At 56.7% G+C, this 17581-nt stretch overlaps 1 protein-coding gene across 8 annotated transcripts in view; it reads left to right on the top strand.

The window, feature by feature from the left end:
- The window catches only part of MYOCD (myocardin), a 231478-nt gene extending 214202 nt beyond the window's left edge, over positions 1–17276 (top strand). For 6 of the 8 annotated variants that reach the window (XM_050981313.1, XM_050981317.1, XM_050981316.1 and 3 more), the window contains 8 exons: positions 2180–2341; positions 6390–6565; positions 8066–8191; positions 8688–8938; positions 9287–9440; positions 10940–11881; positions 15590–15647; positions 16261–17276. In XM_050981313.1, the coding sequence (XP_050837270.1) occupies positions 2180–2341; positions 6390–6565; positions 8066–8191; positions 8688–8938; positions 9287–9440; positions 10940–11881; positions 15590–15647; positions 16261–16823 (2432 nt within the window). In that variant the 3' untranslated portion in view covers positions 16824–17276. Of the gene's footprint in view, positions 1–2179; positions 2342–6389; positions 6566–8065; positions 8192–8687; positions 8939–9286; positions 9441–10939; positions 11882–14569; positions 14684–15589; positions 15648–16260 lie in introns of all 8 variants that reach the window. The other 2 variants (XM_050981312.1, XM_050981314.1) reach the window with 2 other exon arrangements.
- The last annotated feature ends 305 nt before the right edge of the window (positions 17277–17581 follow it).

The following is a 17581-nucleotide window of genomic DNA, read 5'->3' as shown; positions in this document are numbered from 1 at the left end:
CTGCTCATGGGGGGCAGACTCAAATGGGACATGTTGTATGAAATTGTGTCCAGAGCTGGTGTTATGAAGCAGGACACGCTTTTATTCCCTGACAGGCACAGTCCCAAGGCCACCCAGGCTTTCTCCCATCTCTGGCAGTGTAAGATGCTCTAAGGAACACCTGTGAGAGACAACTCTGTTAGACACCAGGGCCAGTATCTGATCATGAAGAGCAAACCCAGGGAATTTGTTGTCCAGGGCACTGAATTCCTATAGCAGGTCATTGTAGCACCTTCCCAAGGCTGGACATCTTTTGTGCTACTGTAATTCTGGATGTTCTGTGTGACAGCCTGTGCAGTCAGTGACCCAAGCAGAGCAGTATGAAAAGCCCTGCTATCAATCTGTAAGCCACAGCAGCTCTCTCCTCTCCCATCCTGGTGTTCCCTCTCAGGCAGAGAGCTGGCAGGGCTGCATCCCATCACAGACAGCAGAACACCACAGCGTCCCTCATTATCTCCAGAGATAACAAGATCCTTCGAGACAGAGAGGATGTGCAGCCTCCCTCCCTCCTCGAGTGCTGTCACTTGCCTGGAAGAAGCAGATCACTCTCTGGCAGCTGTGAATGCTGCCTTCTGCTCTCAGCATGGATGCAATCTGTATTTCTTTTTTCCTCTGGCAGGCAGGAGGGCTGAGCCTGGGTCCAGTGCTGGATCAGTGTTGCTGCCTTGCTTTTCCCCTGGGTTTCCATCCCAAAAATAAGCTAGCACCATTGTTTGTTGAAGAGATGGAGAGTCTGGAGTGTGTCCTTCCCTTAGGTTAAATAATAGAAGCAATGTGGACTGTGCTGGGGGGCTGTTACCAGACATGGAGGCAGCTGCAGTCCCTGGGCATGGACAGGGACAGAGGGAGAGAGACTGCAGAGAACAGAGAGTACCTGGCTGTGCACTCAGCAAGATGCCTGTGCTGCCCCACACCCTCTTTACCTGCAGCCTCTGCTCACACCTCTGTCCATCCTGCTCTGCATTTTGACTTACAAATCCATTTTGTTCCCAACTGGAGCTAGAGGTGATTGGAACTGGCCAGGTGACACAGTTTGCAACTGGTCCTAGAGATGATTGAACTGGCCAGGTGACACAGTTTGCAACTGGTCCTAGAGGTGATTGAACTGGCCAGGTGACACAGTTTGCATCATCCAAGTGCTTTACAGGCCTCCCTTCTGTTACAGTTCACCTCGAGGAGCTCATTTGTGTTCACTGGTCTGTATAATCTGAATGGCCCTAGAGCAGCTCTCCTGCCCTCCTGTAGAGAATTTCCATGGTGCCAAGCCCTGTAGCTCATGTTTCCTACAGTATCTTCCCCAGAGAGTGTCCAGGCTTTGAAGAAAGAACAACCTCAATGCAGCTGCTCTTACTTTAGACCCTCCAGGGTTTAGAAATGGTCTGCTTTAGAATCCCAGTCCCTCACTATTCAGGACCAAGAGAGGAGCCAGATAGCTTTGTTCAGGAAGTCTTTCTGTTTAAGTTGATATTCTTCTGTCACCCTTTCACAACTGGGGTTTTCTCAGCTGGCTTGGCTAGGGCTGCAGCTTCCAGATTTACCTGCCTCTGCTCTGCTCCTCCCCAGCTTGTTTTTATCTCGAAGGTCTGGAGCACTGTAGTCATGTCACCTCCAAAAGTCCACAGCCCAAGACTCAGCATTTTTAATGCCAGTGTAAGCCATTTAGTCCAGTTGTCAAGCACTGCTATGGTTCTGTTCTCCAGCTGTTTCCCATCTGCACTAGCCCAAAAGGGGCCAGTGTGCTCCTGGCAGGCAGCAGCTGGAGAGCCCTTTGGACCTTGTTGGTGGCAGCTTGCTGATGAAGTATCCATCACAGGTCACTCCTGGGCCTTGCAGAGGATGGTCCAGCTGTAGGCTGGGTTTGCAAGCCCAGGATGGTACAGAGAGGCTCTTGTTTGGGAATGGAGAAGCTGGGCCTGAGGCTCAGAGATGCCCCAAATCACAGCAGCCCCACCCAGTGTGGCAGAGCGGATCCTGCTGTGCTGAGCCATGCTCAGGTACCACAGTCCCCAGAGGCTGTGCTGAAGGGCACCACATCGTGCTAAAGCCCTCTGCTCATGGAGAAATCTACTGCTAGGAAGGGAATCCTGAGTGCTGTGCCCACAGGAGCCCCTGGTCCTGATGCCTCTGTCTGGCCTTTCAGACTCAGCTGCAGAGGGATCCATCCAGTCCACTCAAATGAAGCTGAAAAGAGCCCGGCTGGCAGATGATCTCAACGAGAAGATCGCGCTCAGGCCGGGTCCTTTGGAGCTGGTGGAGAAGAATATTATTCCTGTGGACTCAGCTGTGAAAGAGGCCATAAAAGGTACTGACAGTGAATGTGTTGTGTGTGTGCATGGAGTGGGGCAGGGGCTGCCACAGTGACTGGAGGAAGTGACCAGCCTGGATGTAAGAGCTGCTTTTATTGCTTAAATTTAATTATTTTCACAGTAATCATCCCAGTCCAGCACAGCCTGTGAGCACAGAGCTCTCATCTTAGAGCAGTGACATCGAAACATGCACCAGTGCTCAGCCACATTTCCCCAGAAAGGACCTCCCTTCTTACACCCCTTCCCTCCCCAAGGCTTTGAGCACAGATGCAGTTGGAGAGAGGACACTCCTTCCTTCAGCACGGGAGAGAACCTGAGTGCACAGTGGTTGGTGGTGAGACCAGCCCAGATCCTCCCACTCGTGCCCTGCCAAGCTCTCACATCCCATTAAACAGGGGTGGAGTGGCCCCAGTTCAGGAAGGCTGAGGGTTCTCTTTTATTTTTTACCACTGGTGCTGGTGGTATGCAGGACCCAGCAGAGCAGGATGGGGTGTGGATCATCCTTTGGGTGCTAAATTGCTGGAGAATATAAACAGAGCACACTCCTACCAACCAGACCCGGCACTTGCCTTATGCCTGAGCTTGGTTTTTCTCCATCACCTCCTCCCACCAGAGGAGAGAGGAAGAATCATCCACAATTACTTTCCCCACGCTGCTGCAGGGAAGCTGCTGTGAGAGCCAACACAGAGCAAAAAGGTGACTCAAATTTCACCAGGGCTCAGTGCCAGGACAGGGAGATCCAAAAGCAGAGAAAGGAGCAGGAAAGCCAGCAGGGTCCTGCAGTGACAGGGCAGCAACCCTTATTTTTGAAGTCTGGGGCTGTGTCCACACATCTAAGTTGGCACTCCAATAAGGCACTGAGAGCTGCTATGTTCTGTTGCTCTTGTTCTGTTGCTCACAGTTCCTCAATTAATGGGATCATTTCCATTGGCTTGATCCCATTTGAAGGGTTTGTTCTGGAGCTCAGAGCAGGCTGGGGACAATGGCAGGGCTTTGGGGAAGAAAGGGTCTTGGAGTGACAGGAGAGATGCCAAAAATGAGAGTTGAAACAGAAAGCACTTTGATTTTTATTTCATCTCAGAAACCATATTAAATGACATGAAATACTGCAGGCTCAGATACTGCTCTGTCCTGCCCCACAACTATTCCTGCTCTTGGTTTGGGGCTGTGAAATGCAGGCTGTGTATGTACAGCAGCTTCTCCAGCCTGGCCCTGGAGCTGCTCCATTCCCAGCATGTTGCAGCTCTCCTCTTTGAAAGTGAAATGTTCCAGGACTCTGCCTGAAGAGGAATTTTTAAGGAGAGTTCAAGTAAAATCTCCCCAGCCACTTACTAGAGGAGAGTACCGTGGAAAAAAAAAGGTTCAAAAAATCCCCCCCCCTTTATAAACATTTGAGGCAGTGTGAGCATGACTTTATCCCCTGGTGCTGAGGTTTGGAGACTGGGCAAATGAACTTGAGTCTTGAACAGAGCATCTCTCCAGCTGCCTTGTCAGGAGCTGGTGGTAAACAGAGACTTACAGGACCAAACTGTTAACAAAAAATCTGGCTTAAAAATTATTTGTTCAGTTTTAAATTTCTCCCTTTCACAATGCTGTTCTATCACATTGCTGGGGAAAAACGTGTCCTTGTAAGCCAGTTCCATCCCATTTAGGGTCAAACATGCAGCTTTAGGGTCCATCATGAAGTTGCTTGGTACCAGAGGGTGCCATGAGAAGAAGGTGGTGCAGCTGCACCAGGAACACAATCCCAGCCCTCAGGTTTCTGCAGAAGAAAGCCCCAAGTTGAAGGATCCTCAAGCTAATTTTTGGAGTCAGAGGCACCTTGTGGCACTCATGATTTGGGGCAAAGGGCTGAACACATAGCGGAGATGAGTACTGGCACTTCTGAATGTTAAGCCTTTTGTTTTTGCAATACCAGAAAGATGACAGGGTTTAAAATCATTTTACTTTAACCTTGGAATCTCAACTGTTTATACAGTGGAAAGTTCAGCTGACGTGTTCCTCTAATCACCTCCGGCAGGGTGAGCAGAAAGTGCCAGACCCCAAGTGAAAGCCCAAACGTCCCAGTGACAGGAGGCCGCCAGTGCCCTGCATAGCTGAGCAGTGATACAAGGAACTTTTTTTACCAGGTCCTTGTCATCACTTTGTCCAATGCGCTCAAGAGGACAATACCCAGTGCATTAGAAACAGCCTGGAGCAAACACCATCCTGCCTGAGATTACAGCAGGGACACGGGACCCAGAAACAATACGCTCAGGCCGGGCTGGTGAGAGCAGGGCAGATAAGGGAAGCATTCCCCATTGGCACAGCCCTGTGGTATCAAGCAGCAGGATGCAGCACATTCCTGTCATGCTCTGGGCTGTTGCTGTGTCCTGAAGGTCCCTTGTGCTCCCAGCTTGGCACCACTTCCCAACACACGCTCCCTGCCAGCGCAGCAGGAGCCCTGCAGATCCACAAAGTCCCCCTTGGTTGGAGTCATTTTTCCCAAGAGGGGATGTCCACGCTGGCCTGCAGGTGTGTGCAGCAGCTCCCATGCAGCCCAGATGGCCCATGTAATGCTGCAGCTCCTCAGGGACCTGTTTGGGTGCTGCCTCTGATGGAGAGGATGGAGAGGACACAGACCCTCCTTCCAGGGACAGCAAGTTGAACACAGCTGATCTCATTTCCCCAGCCCATGTCTGGGCAGCAGCTCAGGCAGAGAGCCAGGGCTCTGTCCTCGCCCACCCTGGCACCAGCAGCCACAGGGAGTGGAGATAACCCTTATCTCTCAGATAGGGGCAGGGGTCAGAGCAGGAGGTGCGTGTCGTTGAGAAGGTGCACATTGCTAGACCAGCAGCAGGGACAGGTGGAAGCTTGTCCCCAGGCCCTTCCTATTTCCCCATTTGTCACCTCACTATCAGCGTGCCAAGCTGCCTGACAAATGCCAGACATGAGCACGAGGAGATTATGAGTGTGGCCACGCTGCTCCTTCCTCTACTCCCACCTGCAGCCCTCCCGAGGCTCACATGAGACCTTTTTTTCTCAGCACTTTATTTATCATCAAACCTCGGGGTCAAGAGCCCCTGCCCATCTGACTAGCAGATAACAGTGCAGGAGCTGTGCAGGCAGGGCAGCCTGGGGCTGTTGGGCAGGCAGCAGAAGTGGTTTGAATTGTGTCCTGTGGGTGACACCCGTGCACAAAAACAGGATGTGGGAGCCTCTGTGCACCTGCAGCCACATCCACCCTTGTTGGCTCTTGTGCTGTGAGTAGATGGATCACATTCCGAGCTGATTTCAACCTCATTCCTTTGCTGAGAACAGAGTCCATGCGTGGTTTGGGTGTTCAGCCGGGCTGCTCAGCTCAGGGAGGGTGAATGGTGCCCCTCTCCCATCCCAGCCCAGTGGAGGGGCAGGATGGCAGAGCCCCTCCTGCACCAGCCCCACCTGTCTGCACCAGCCCTGCTGTGCTGGCTGGATGGGCTCCTCCAACCCTCCTCTCTCCTGTCCCAAGGAACAAGGGCCATGGTCCCAGCTCCTCCCTCCCTTCCTGTCTTGTCCCAAGGAACATGGGCCATGATCCTGGTTCCTCCATTCCCTCTTCTCTCCCTCTCCCAAGGAACATGGGCCATGGTCCTGGCTCCTCAGTTCCCCCTTCTCTCCCACGGGACACAGCCCATGGTCCCGGCTCCTCCAACCCCTCCACTCTCCCTGTGCCAAGGAACAAAGGCCATGGTCCTGGCTCCTCCATCACCTCCTCTCTCCGTCCCAAGGAACCAGGCCCATGGTCCTGGCTCCTCAGATCTCCCTTCTCTCCCACGGGACACAATCCATGGTCCCGGTTCCTCCATCCCCTCCTCTCTCCCTGTCCCAAGGGCCCCTGTCCATGGCTAGGGTCCCCCTGCTCTCCCCCAGCCGCGGGGCAGCCCCGGAGGTGCCCGAGCCCCCCGTGTGCCCCTCACCCAGGGCCGGGGAGGGGGCGGTGGGCGCGGCCCAGCTCCCCACAGGCTCACCCCGTGCCCCCGTCGATCCCCGCAGGCTCTGACCGTAGTCCCTCTGCCCCCGCAGGCTCCCAGGGCGGCTTTCCCCGGCAGAGCGACGCCTTCGCCTTCGAGGAGGACAGCAGCAACGACGGGCTGTCCCCGGAGCGGCCCCGCAGCCGCGGCTCCCCGGGCCCCGCCGAGCCGCCCCCCGGCTCCAAGGCTCCGGAGCCGCCCTCCGCCGGCCCTGCCGGGGCTCCTCAGGTAGGGGGAGCCCTCCTGGGGCCGGGGGACATGCGGGGGACAGAGCCGTGTGGCACAGGGGATGGCACAGGGGAGGGATACGCGGGGTTCCGGACCGGGGAGATGATTCCTGCCCTGTGCTCAGCACTGATGAGGCCGCACCTTGAGTGCTGTGCCCAGTCCTGGGCCCTTCAGTTTAGGAAGGATGTTGAGATGCTGGAGCGTGTCCAGAAGAGGCAACAAGGCTGGTGAGGGGTCTGGAGCATGTCCTGTGAGGAGCGGCTGAGGGAGCTGGGGTTGTTTAGCCTGGAGAAGAGGAGGCTCAGGGGAGACCCCATCACACCCTGCAGCTCCCTGACAGGAGGGTGCAGCAAGGGCGGGTCGAGCTCTTCTCCCAGGGAACAGCGACAGGACAGGAGGACACAGCCTTAAGCTGCACCAGGGCAGGTCCAGGTTGGACATTAGGAAGAAATTCTTCACTGAAAGACTGGCTGGGCATTGGAATGTGTTGCCCAGGGAGGCGGTGAAGTCACCATCCCTGGAGGTGTTTAAGAAAAGCCTGGATTTGGCATTCAGTGCCATGGCTTAGTTGACAGGGTGGTGTTAGGTGACGGATTGGACTCGATGATCTCAAAAGTCTTTTCCAGCCGTGTTAATTCTGTGATTCTGTGACATTCTGTGATTCTGTGACATTCTGTGATTCTGTGACTGTGGGAACGCGCTGCGCGGGGCCGGCGCGCCCACTGCCGGCCGGCGCAGGCACTGCAGCCACAGAGAGCGCCGGTCCGCGGGGGAGAGAGGGACTGGGGGGGACTGGGGGAATGTGGAGGCTGGGGACACTGCGGGAAATTGGGGGAATGGGCTGGAGGACAGGACTGGAGAGAATGGGGAATGAGGCTGGAACAGAGGGACTGGGGGGAAATTGGGGGAATGTAGAGGCTGGGGGAACAGAGGGACTGGGGGGAAATTGGGGGAATGTAGAGGCTGGGGGAACAGAGGGACTGGGGGGAAATTGGGGGAATGTAGAGGCTGGGGGAACAGAGGGACTGGGGGGAAATTGGAGGAATGTAGAGGCTGGGGTAACAGAGGGACTGGGCGAAATGGGGGAGCTGGAGTGGACTGAGGCAGACTGGAGGGGCTGGAATGGACGGGGAGAAAAGGGAGGAACTGGGGCAGACTGGGGTGTGGGAGGACCAAAAGGATTTTGGCCATCAACGGGTCAGCTGGGAAGACTGGGCTGGTCTGGAGGATACTGAGGGACCAGCTGTGAGCAAGGATACGAGGCTCAGGTGAAATTGGGAGGGCTGGAAAACCAAGGAGGAGTGTGGAGGCAGAGGACTGGGAAAGGACTGGGATAGCCTGAGGATGTGGCTGGGATAGACATGAGGGGACTGGGATGCACTGAGACATCTGTGGGGATTGGGAACAACGTGGGGTGAGAAAACGGGACACCAGGAGCCCCAGTCCAGGCTGGGCAGCCCTGGGTCCGGCCCCACAGCCCCTGTCACCTCTTCCTTGCAGGATCGTCCCCCCAGTGCCGATGGGCACGCTCCGGACGCTGCCCCAGGGCAGGGCAGCCAGTGTGACAGCCCCAAGCAGCCCGCAGGGCAGGAGAGCCCGACGCTCCCGGTGCCCTCTGCCGTGAAGGTAATGCCGGTGCCTCCAGCTGCCCAGGACAGGAACCAGCCTGGGGCATCCAAGCCTGGAGTGCTCATGGGCTGTGCCCCAAATGTGTGGGAGCTCTGGGTTCTGGCCTTAAAGGCTTTGAATAATTCAGACAGACAATCTTGTGTCAGAAACTAATTTAATTACTTGTGTAATGGTACAAGATTCAGCAATACACCTTGCTAGAGGCAACTGCTTGAGTTCTGCACTGAAAACATCCCCTGGGGCTGGGAGCAGGAGGACCAGGCCACACTGGAGCACCTTCCAGGCAGGGAGGGTCATTCTCCATTTCATGTGCTCTCCAGCCCAGCTGAGATGGGACACAGTGCCAAGGAAGTCCCCCACATGCAGGCTCAGCAGGTCTTGGAGCTGGAGTGTCACAGTGCCAGCAGGAGCTGCCTTTGCTGTGTCCCAGGCCTCTGGGGTCCCATGGGGATGGCAGGAGCTCTTCTCACACCTAATTCCTTCCTTCCAACAGTCCAAATCATCCAGTGACAACAAGAACCGTCACAAAAAGCCCAAGGACACCAAGCCCAAAGTGAAGAAGCTCAAGTACCACCAGTACATCCCTCCAGACCAGAAAGCAGAGAAGTCCCCTCCACCCATGGATTCTGCATATGCCAGACTGCTCCAGCAGCAGCAGCTCTTCCTGCAGCTCCAGATCCTCAGCCAGCAGCAGCAGCAGCAGCAGCATTTCAGCTATCCTGGGATGCACCAAGGACAGCTGAAGTGAGTGGCACTGTGCCAGCAGCAGGATTTAGTCCTGTTTTTCTCCAGACTTTCCCCTCTGTATCCATGTGTGCCAGAGTAAGGGGATAGAGGCACACCACTGAAACAGAAAAGTTTGGGAACAGCACAGACTCCTTCCAAACCAGTCTGGCTTTGCATACTGGTTGGGGCACCTGTGCCCTGCTGGTGGGACACCAGCCCTCCCCTACAGCCCAGCCTGGTTTTCCTTGGCCATCCTGAAGTCTCACACAGGAGAGAGCAGACCCAGGGGAGCAGAGGGATGGGATGCTGGGCACAAAGACCCTGGGGGAACAGACAATTTACCCCAAATCTCCTTTGTTATTTCAGGCAATCAAATGAGCAAATGGTCAAAAGCTCAAATCCTTCATCAACTTCTGGCAACAACACCCCTCTTTCTCCAGTGAAAACCACCTTTTCAGGCCAGACTTGTGTCTCATCTATCAAGCCAGGCCCTCTGCCATCCAACCTGGATGATCTCAAAGTGAGTGCAAACTTTGTCACTGCAGCAGCAGAATATCACAGCCTGAGTGTGCTGTGCTGCCTCAGTGTGTCAGGGGAGTGCCACAGGCTGGGAGGGGCCATGTTACAGATGAGCACACCTGAACCCCCGTGCTCTGGGCCACCCAGGAGAACAGCACAGCATCCTGGGGCAGGGCTTGGTCACTGGGGAGGTTCTGAACACAAGGGCTTGCTGCTCTGCAGATGGTGAGGGGTGCACTGCTCCAGCCTGTGCATCAGCAAACCAAAGGGGTAGCCAGAGGAGGCTGCAGGTCAGGCTGAAGGATGAGTTGAGCTGCTGCTCCTGCAGCTCCTGGCTCCATCCCTATGTAGTTTTGACATTGTGGTTGCTCTGACAGACCAGCCAGGGGCCAGGAGGGTGGCATGCCACCCCCTCAGGGACTCAGCTCCTCAGCCAGGCCAGCTCAGCTCTCTGCAAGAGCAGGTACCTCCTGCTACATGCACTGTTTTGAGCCCTTCTCATGTAGGGGGCAATCCCTCGTATCAGCTGTTCTTTTATTCTTGGCTAATAGACCCTCAGTCATGGGGAAGGCCACATCCTTCTAGGAGCAGAGACCTGGGGGCAGCCCCAAGGTAGAAACAGATGAGTTTGCCCTAGCTCAGGTGACTGAATCATGTGCCTGAGCACAGAGCATGTGGCTCCAAGGTGTCACAGACTCTGAGCTGTCAGCTGGCTCCTGGTCTGTGCTAAAGCCCTCTGCTCATGGAGAAATCTTCTGCTAGAAAGGGAATCCTGAGTTGCTTCCCTGACCCAAGGACCTCTGCTGGTTCTTGGAGGAGTCACAGTTCTCAGAGGAAGGAGGAAAGTTTTCCTGTTAGGAAAGGTTGAGATGCTGCAGGATGAGCAGTGGTCAGGCCTGTCCATGGTGACTATGGTGACTGCAGGTGAGACAGGGAGCACCTGGGAGGTCAGAGGTTGAAGCTGGAGGCTGTGATTTAGACTCCTTTTTAGAAGCACTGGGTTTCTAAAGGGCTGATCTGCCCCTGAGACTTGATGGGTTTTTTCTTCGAGCCAGGTCTTATGAGCTCTCAGAGTAGCCCATCACACCTGAGATAGCTCAGCTACCCCGAATGGCATAAAATTAGCATGATGGCTTCTGAGGTCGTGTTGGAAACAGAAAAAGTTTTAATAAAAGGCAAACTAACAAAGCTCTTACAGAGAAAACCCAAGCCAGAGGCAAGAGGTTCTTGCTCCTGCTAAAACACTCCACAAAAGCGATTATTTCCTTTGTTCTCTTCTTTTTCTAGTGAATTGCTTAGGCCAGACATCTTGGCCTCTGTCCAATTGGGTAGCCCTAGCTTTGAGATAAAGTCCCAAAGATTCTATGAGGTATCTTTTTACCAAACTGAAGAGGAACTTCTGGGCTTTTTTCCTTTTTAAGGAGCCAAAGGATAATTTGGTCACCCTGTAACAGGGGGCACATCCCTAGAGAGACTGACCACGAGTGATTTTCCTTTCAGGTGTCAGAGCTGAGGCAGCAACTCCGAATCCGAGGCCTGCCCGTGTCGGGCACCAAAACGGCTCTGATGGAGCGGCTGCGGCCCTTCCAGGAGTGCAGCAGCAGCACGGTGCCCAGCTTCAGTGAGATCACCACCGTCACCTTCCCCGTCACTCCAACAAGCACCCTGTCCAGCTACCAGTCACAGTCCTCCACCAGCATGTTATCAAACGGCTTCTACCACTTCGGCAGCACCAGCTCCACCCCGCCCATCTCGCCCGCCTCCTCCGACCTCTCTGTGAGCGGCTCTCTGCCCGACACCTTCAACGACGGGCCCATGGCTTCTCCACAGTTTGGCCTCCAGCCATCACCAGTTCAGGGCAGCGCTGAGGAAAGCCTCATGAGCAGCATGAACGGAGGGAGCATCCAGCTGGAACTGGAAGGGATAGACACAGAGAAAGACAAGATGCTGGTGGAGAAGCAGAAGGTGATCAATGAACTGACGTGGAAGCTGCAGCAGGAGCAGAGGCAGGTGGAAGAGCTGCGGATGCAGCTCCAGAAGCGGAAGAGAAGCAATGGCCTTGAGGAGAAGCAGCAGCCTGCTCAGCATTTCTTTGGTGTCCCCATCAAGCAGGAAAACACCGTGTCCAGCTGTCCTTTTGCATCCAAACAAATGGCCCTGAAAGGCCAGGCCGGCAGCTCGGAGAAGCTGAGTAACTGTGGGGTACCGCAGGTGCCCCACATTGTGAACAGCCACTGCTTGGAGCCCGCAGGGCAGAGCACCATCACCTCCTCGACATTCCTGAGCCCGCAGTGCTCCCCGCAGCACTCTCCCCTGGGGGCTGCAAAGAGCCCCCAGCACATCAGCCTGCCACCGTCCCCCAACAGCCACTACCTGCTCCCGGTGTCCCCCGAGGGCCGCAGCGGGTCCCCCCCGGGCAGCAGCTGCCTCCGCACAGCCCCGGTGAGTGCCAGCCCGCACCCCACCGCTCACACCACACGGGGGAGGCCTTGCCTCCGGGCCCGGGGCTGCCTGCAAGGGCAGAAAGTATCCCAGGTGGGCAGTGGGATGGACGCTGATAGCGCTGCAGGGTCCTGTGCAGGGTTTCTTCTGGGGAGCCCTGCCACCGCAGCCAGTTGCCTTGAAGGGGCGACAGCACAGCTCTCGTGCCCCATGGAACCCTGGCACAGCTCCTGCTGCCCTGAGGAAGCCCTGGCACAGCTCCCCTCTTCCCAGGGGACCCCAGCACTGCTCTCTGTGCCCCTAGGTGAGCGCTGGCAAAGCTGCCTGTGTCCTGGGAGAGTCCTGGCAGAGCATCCTCTGCCCTACAGAGCCCTGGCACAGCTCCCTCTGCCCTGGGGAGCTCTGGCACAGCTCTCTCTGCCCCTGGAGGAGTCCTGGCAAGCCCCCACTTCCCCAGGGGAGCACTAGCACAGTTTCTTCTACCCTAAAAGAGCCCAAACCCAGCTGCCTCTCCCCTCAGGGGGAGTCCTGGCACAGCTTGCTCTGCCCTTGGGGGAGTCCTGGCACAGCCGTGCCCCATGGAGGCCTGGCACAGCTCTATACACAGCAGGGAGGCACCAGCATGGATCCCTCAGCTCCTGGGAGAGCCCTGGCACAGTTCCTACACCCCTGGGAGACCCCACTGCAGGGCTGCAGGGCTTCCCAGCATCTTGCCAAGCCATTGTGGCTCCCAGCTGTGTGTGAGGGATTTTCACCACTGAGCTGGAGGAGAGCAGTTGCCCTGGGGAAGCCTTTTCTCAGGAAGCTGGAGCAGGGCTGGCAGTTGAGTCTGCAGTCAGAGAGAGCTTGTGCCTCCCCACCAGGCCACCAGGCCAGCACAGAGCTGTCCTCAGCAGCCACCACTGCTCACTCAGGCCCCTGGACAGGTACAAACACTTGGGGAGGGGGACACACCGCCAGCACAAAGCACAAGGTTCTGATCACAACCCCAGTACCCTCCAAGGGCTGCCCAGGCTGCAGCAGCTCCTGTGCCATGCAAAAGGGTGCCAGGTGTGCTCACAGGGGTGTGGCAGGGCAGGCTGGGTGTGTGGGACAGCCCACACCAGAGCAGGGCTCTCCCAGCCCAGCCACAGTGGCCCCGAGCAGGCATTGGGGTGTAGCCCTGCACAGGGGCACAAAGTGGGGCTCAGGAGGATGGCAAGGTAGGTGCCATGGGCAGCTGGCAAACAGCACAGCCAGTGAGGTGGGAAAGGGCAGCAGTTCAGGGAGAGGAGGGGCAGAGACAGGGCTGCCAGTGGAATGGGCATGGAGGGCAGTAGGACTGCTGCAGGGGTGAGGAGGGTGATGGCAGCACTGGTTTGGGGAGCAGAGCAGGGGATACAGGGGGTGGCCCTGGCACTGGGGCTGTGCAGGGGAGCTGGGCACTGCAGCAGAGCTCTGGGGGCAGTGGGACACAGGGCTGTGAGCTGATATCCAAGAGTGTCAGCTCTGGGCAGCTGGGCAGTGGTCAGTGAGGCTCAGGAGGGAGCAGTGACATTACAGGGGCATCTCCAGCTGCTCCCTCACTGCCCAAGGGCAGGGGGATGGTCCCGTTGTGTCCTGCAGCTCATCCCAACTCCACCACCACCCATCCTGGACATCCCTCTGCTGCCTGCAAGGGACTCCTGGGGGTGAGGGTCCTTTTTCAGCAAGAACTCTTCCTTTGTGCCCAGCACTGCAGTGCTGTTTCCCATGAGCCAGGGGCAGTGCCCTTTCCAGCTCCCCTCTACAGAAATGTGGCCAGGATGTGCATGGCCAGGCAGAGTGACCTCACTCCTGCCCTGGATCCCACCCACCTGGGGAGACAATCCCCTGGTGCTGGTTTTTGTGGGACAATGCCATGGCCAGGCAGCAGGGGAAGGACACACAAGGGCCTGGAGGTGATGGGGACAGCAGCTGACAGGTACTGTGCTTCAAATGCCATCCATCCTGGAAGGGGAGCCTGGCAAAAAGCTGGCAAAGACATGCAGGTGTTTGGCACAGGCAAAGATTTCCCTCTTCTGAGTGACCTCCCCTGGCCTGAGCTCTGTGAGATGCCCCCAGGTCAGGAGGTGAGGGGCTGGGGGTGCCCAGTCAGGAGGTGATGGGGATGGGGCTGGCTCTGGAGGTGCCTAATGTGGGATTCACATTCTCTGAGCCTGAGAGAAACAAAGAAAAGAATGATCAAAACAATTCTTATCTTATTTGCTGCACCTGTGTTGTTCACAAGTGGAATGCACTGGGGAAGATTGTTTACCTGAAGGGAATTGGTAATTGGATTCTGGTGTGAATGTTTTGATCATTCTTTTCTCTGCTTCTCTCACTGCTTCTCCCAGCTTCAGACAATGTGAATCCCACACCTCATCACTGGCCAAGCACAGCTGACCACCAGCAGCACCTCTGCCTTCCCTTTGTCCTGCATGTCCCCAGGACTCCAGGCTGTCCTGTGCTACTGTGTCTGTGCAGTGACAAGGGGCCAGCCTGGCGTTGGCTCTCAGAGCTAGGTCAGGGAGCTGGTTTACCTGCCTCTATCCTGCCCAAAGCCAGGCATTTTGAGTTGGTTTGACCCACAAAATTGTCCTTTTCCCTGGCACCACACCAGCCTGAGCAGGATGAGAGCCAGGCCTCCTGCCATGCACTGACTCCATTTCCCTGTATCTCCCCATGCAGATGGCTGTGCAGTCAGGCCAAAAGTTTTCTATTTCATCCCCAAGTTTTTGTAAGTCAAGCCCAGCCCTGTCAGAGGTAAAGCAGCCTCCACCCTATGAGGATGCAGTGAAGCAGGTAACTGCATGGTTTTTGTTTTCTCCAGGCCTAGGGCTGCCCGGGCTGTCTTTTTGCAGTCAGTGGGACTCAGGTGCAGGAGTTCCAGCCCCTTCTGGTCTCTGGGAGGACAGGCCTGTTTCCATGAGGAATGGGTTGTTTTGAAGGGTTAGTGCTGGCTAGCTGCCACAAAGGAGGACACCCTGCTGGGCTGGGTAATGTCCCCTGTGCACCCAGGGGTCCTGACACCCCCCAGCTCCCCTGGGGTTCCAGTGTACTCTCTTTGGGTGCTCAGTGCTGTGTCAGAGACAGACCCTTGAGCATTCCCAGGTCACCAGGAAAGCTCCTCCTGCTCATCCATCTGCCCCCTGAGCTGTACCCTGGAGTGCTGTTCCTGCAGGGAGGACTGGCCATCACCCAGGAACACCCAGGAACACCTTCCTTCCCATCAGTCTGGGAGCAGCCTCAGTGCTGGGACTGCTGGTGCCTTTGGGAAAGTGGAGTGATGCTATTGGCAGGGTGAAAATGAGTTTATGCCAGTGTGCAGGAGATAGTGCAGGTTCTGGTCAGGGACAGGAGGGAGGGCAGGCAGGCAGGCACGTGCCAATGTGAGGTGCTGGGGCTAAAATGTTGTGTCTTGAGGGCCCTGGGACAGGGCAGGCTGTGGTGGCCACAGAGCAGAGGGTTGGCAGCAGGGAAGGGTGCTTTGCTCCCTGGATCATTGTGCCATATCCCTGCAGTGCCCTGAACACCACTGCCAGCCCACCACTGACACACCCACTGGTGTGGCCTCTCTTCTGTGTGGGAGGAAGCCATTTGTGGGGTCCAGAGCCATCCTTTTTGGGCTCTAGAGCCATCTACCTGGCTTGTGGCTGGAGGGACTGTCCTCCTAATGGCCTCTACTCTCCTCTTTGTCGTTTGCTGCAGCAGATGACACGAAGTCAGCAGATGGATGAGCTCCTGGACGTGCTGATTGAGAGTGGAGGTATGCTCTGCTTCCCTCTTCCCCTCTGGGGCTTCCCCTTCAGCCAGCATCAATCTGTGGGGCTCAGTGCACCCCAGCAGAGCTGCCTGGCTCGAGTACAGCTTTCCCCTGCCCTCCCTGTGCCAGCAGCCACTGAGATTGAGCCCAAAAGCACACTGGCCCTCCTGGAGCCTGCTCCTGTGTGTGCCAGCCCCGTGGGGTGGTCTGGGCTCAGCTGTCACCTGTGCAGTGAAAAGGGACAGCAGGGCAGGAGTCCTGTGCACAGCACTGCCAGCCCCCTGCCCACACAGAGCCCCCAGTGCCCTCCCATTCCCAGGGCTGCCAGTGCCATCTCCCACACAGAGCACTTCTGCTGCCCTCCGCTGTGCTAAGTGCTGCCTGTGCCCTTCCCCAGCCCCTTGGGGACAGCTGCCAGTGCTTGTGCCCTAGGGACTGTGTCCAAAGCTGGGGGATAAGGTCAGAAAGCAGGAATGTGTGAGGCTTCCCCCAGGGAGGATGGACAAGCAGTGCCAGTAGGATTGAGCAGGTCTCCAAAGGGATGCCCAAGGTCAGCTGGAGGGCCGTGGTGGTGGGCACTGCCAGGGCCACTCAAATCCCTCTCCTTTGTTGACAGAAATCCCGGCCAATGCCAAGGAAGATCAGTCCTGCCTGCAGAAGGTCCCTCAGATCATGGTGTCTGCGGGGAGCTCGGGTGGCCCCGTCCCCAAGGGCTCTGCCCCGTTTGAGCCGGTGCCCTCGGCCCCGCTGCCCTTCGAGCACTGCCCGGGCAGCAGCGACGCCCACCTGGAGGTGCTGCTCAACAGCCCCCTGGGCAGGGTCAGCGAGATGGCCCTGCTGAAGCTGGGGGGAGAGGAGCCCCCCTTCGAGGGGATGATGGAGGGCTTCTCTGGCAAGGCCGCCGATGAACTCCTCAACTCCCAGGAGATTTTACAGACTCCCTTGTCGCCCATGGACACCCAGCTGTCCCCCTCCCCTGCCGAAGGCTCTGCTTTACAAATGAGTTTCACTGAGTCTCCGTGGGAAACAATGGAGTGGCTGGACCTGACCCCCCCCAGCTCTGCCACTGGCTTCAGCTCGCTCACCCCCGCGGGCCCCAGCATCTTCAACATCGACTTCCTGGATGTTGCTGACCTCAACCTGAACACCAGCATGGATCTGCACCTGCAGCAGTGGTGAGGGGACGTGCTGGGACAGAGTGTTGTGAGCCTGCAGCAGGCAGCACAGCGCTCCTGTTGTGCCACAGAACATGCAGAGCTAACCTGCCTCATCCAGGGGAAACTGGAGTCATTTTCCCAGCATATAGACTTGTTTGAATTTCCAGTCACTGAAAATTGACAGCACAACTCTGGTACTTTGGTTTTCCTCCATTGACACAACCCCACAGAGGACACAAGTGCCTGAAACAACACTTCCTTTTATTGACAAGAACTTCCATTTTCTTTCTTCAATCTTCCCCCCCCCCCAGTTTTACCAGTCACTCTTGTGAGAACTGGAGCAGCTCATGACAAGACTGTATGGTGAGGTGACCTCACCTGGGTGGCAACAGGAAATCATGGAGAGGGAAACCCACTGTTGGCCTCTCCTCTCCTCTCCTCTCCTCTCCTCTCCTCTCCTCTCCTCTCCTCTCCTCTCCTCTCCTCTCCTCTCCTCTCCTCTCCTCTCCTCTCCTCTCCTCTCCTCTCCTCTCCTCTCCTCTCCTCGTCCCTCCTCTCCTCCTCTCCTCTCCTCTCCTCTCCTCGTCCTCTCCTCTCCTCTCCTCTCCTCTCCTCTCCGCTCCTCTCCTCTCCTCTCCTCTGCCCTTCCTCTCCTCGTCCCTCCCTCCCTCTCCTCTCCTCTCCTCTCCTCTCCTCTCCTCTCCTCTCCTCTCCTCTCCTCTCCTCTCCTCTCCTCCGGGCAGACCTATTGGGCTCACCTTGGCTGTGCCCACTCCAGGG

The sequence above is a fragment of the Serinus canaria genome, chromosome 18, assembly GCF_022539315.1.
Source record: "Serinus canaria isolate serCan28SL12 chromosome 18, serCan2020, whole genome shotgun sequence".
NCBI classification, from domain to species: domain Eukaryota; kingdom Metazoa; phylum Chordata; class Aves; order Passeriformes; family Fringillidae; genus Serinus; species Serinus canaria.
This window is presented reverse-complemented; position numbering and strand designations above follow the sequence as displayed.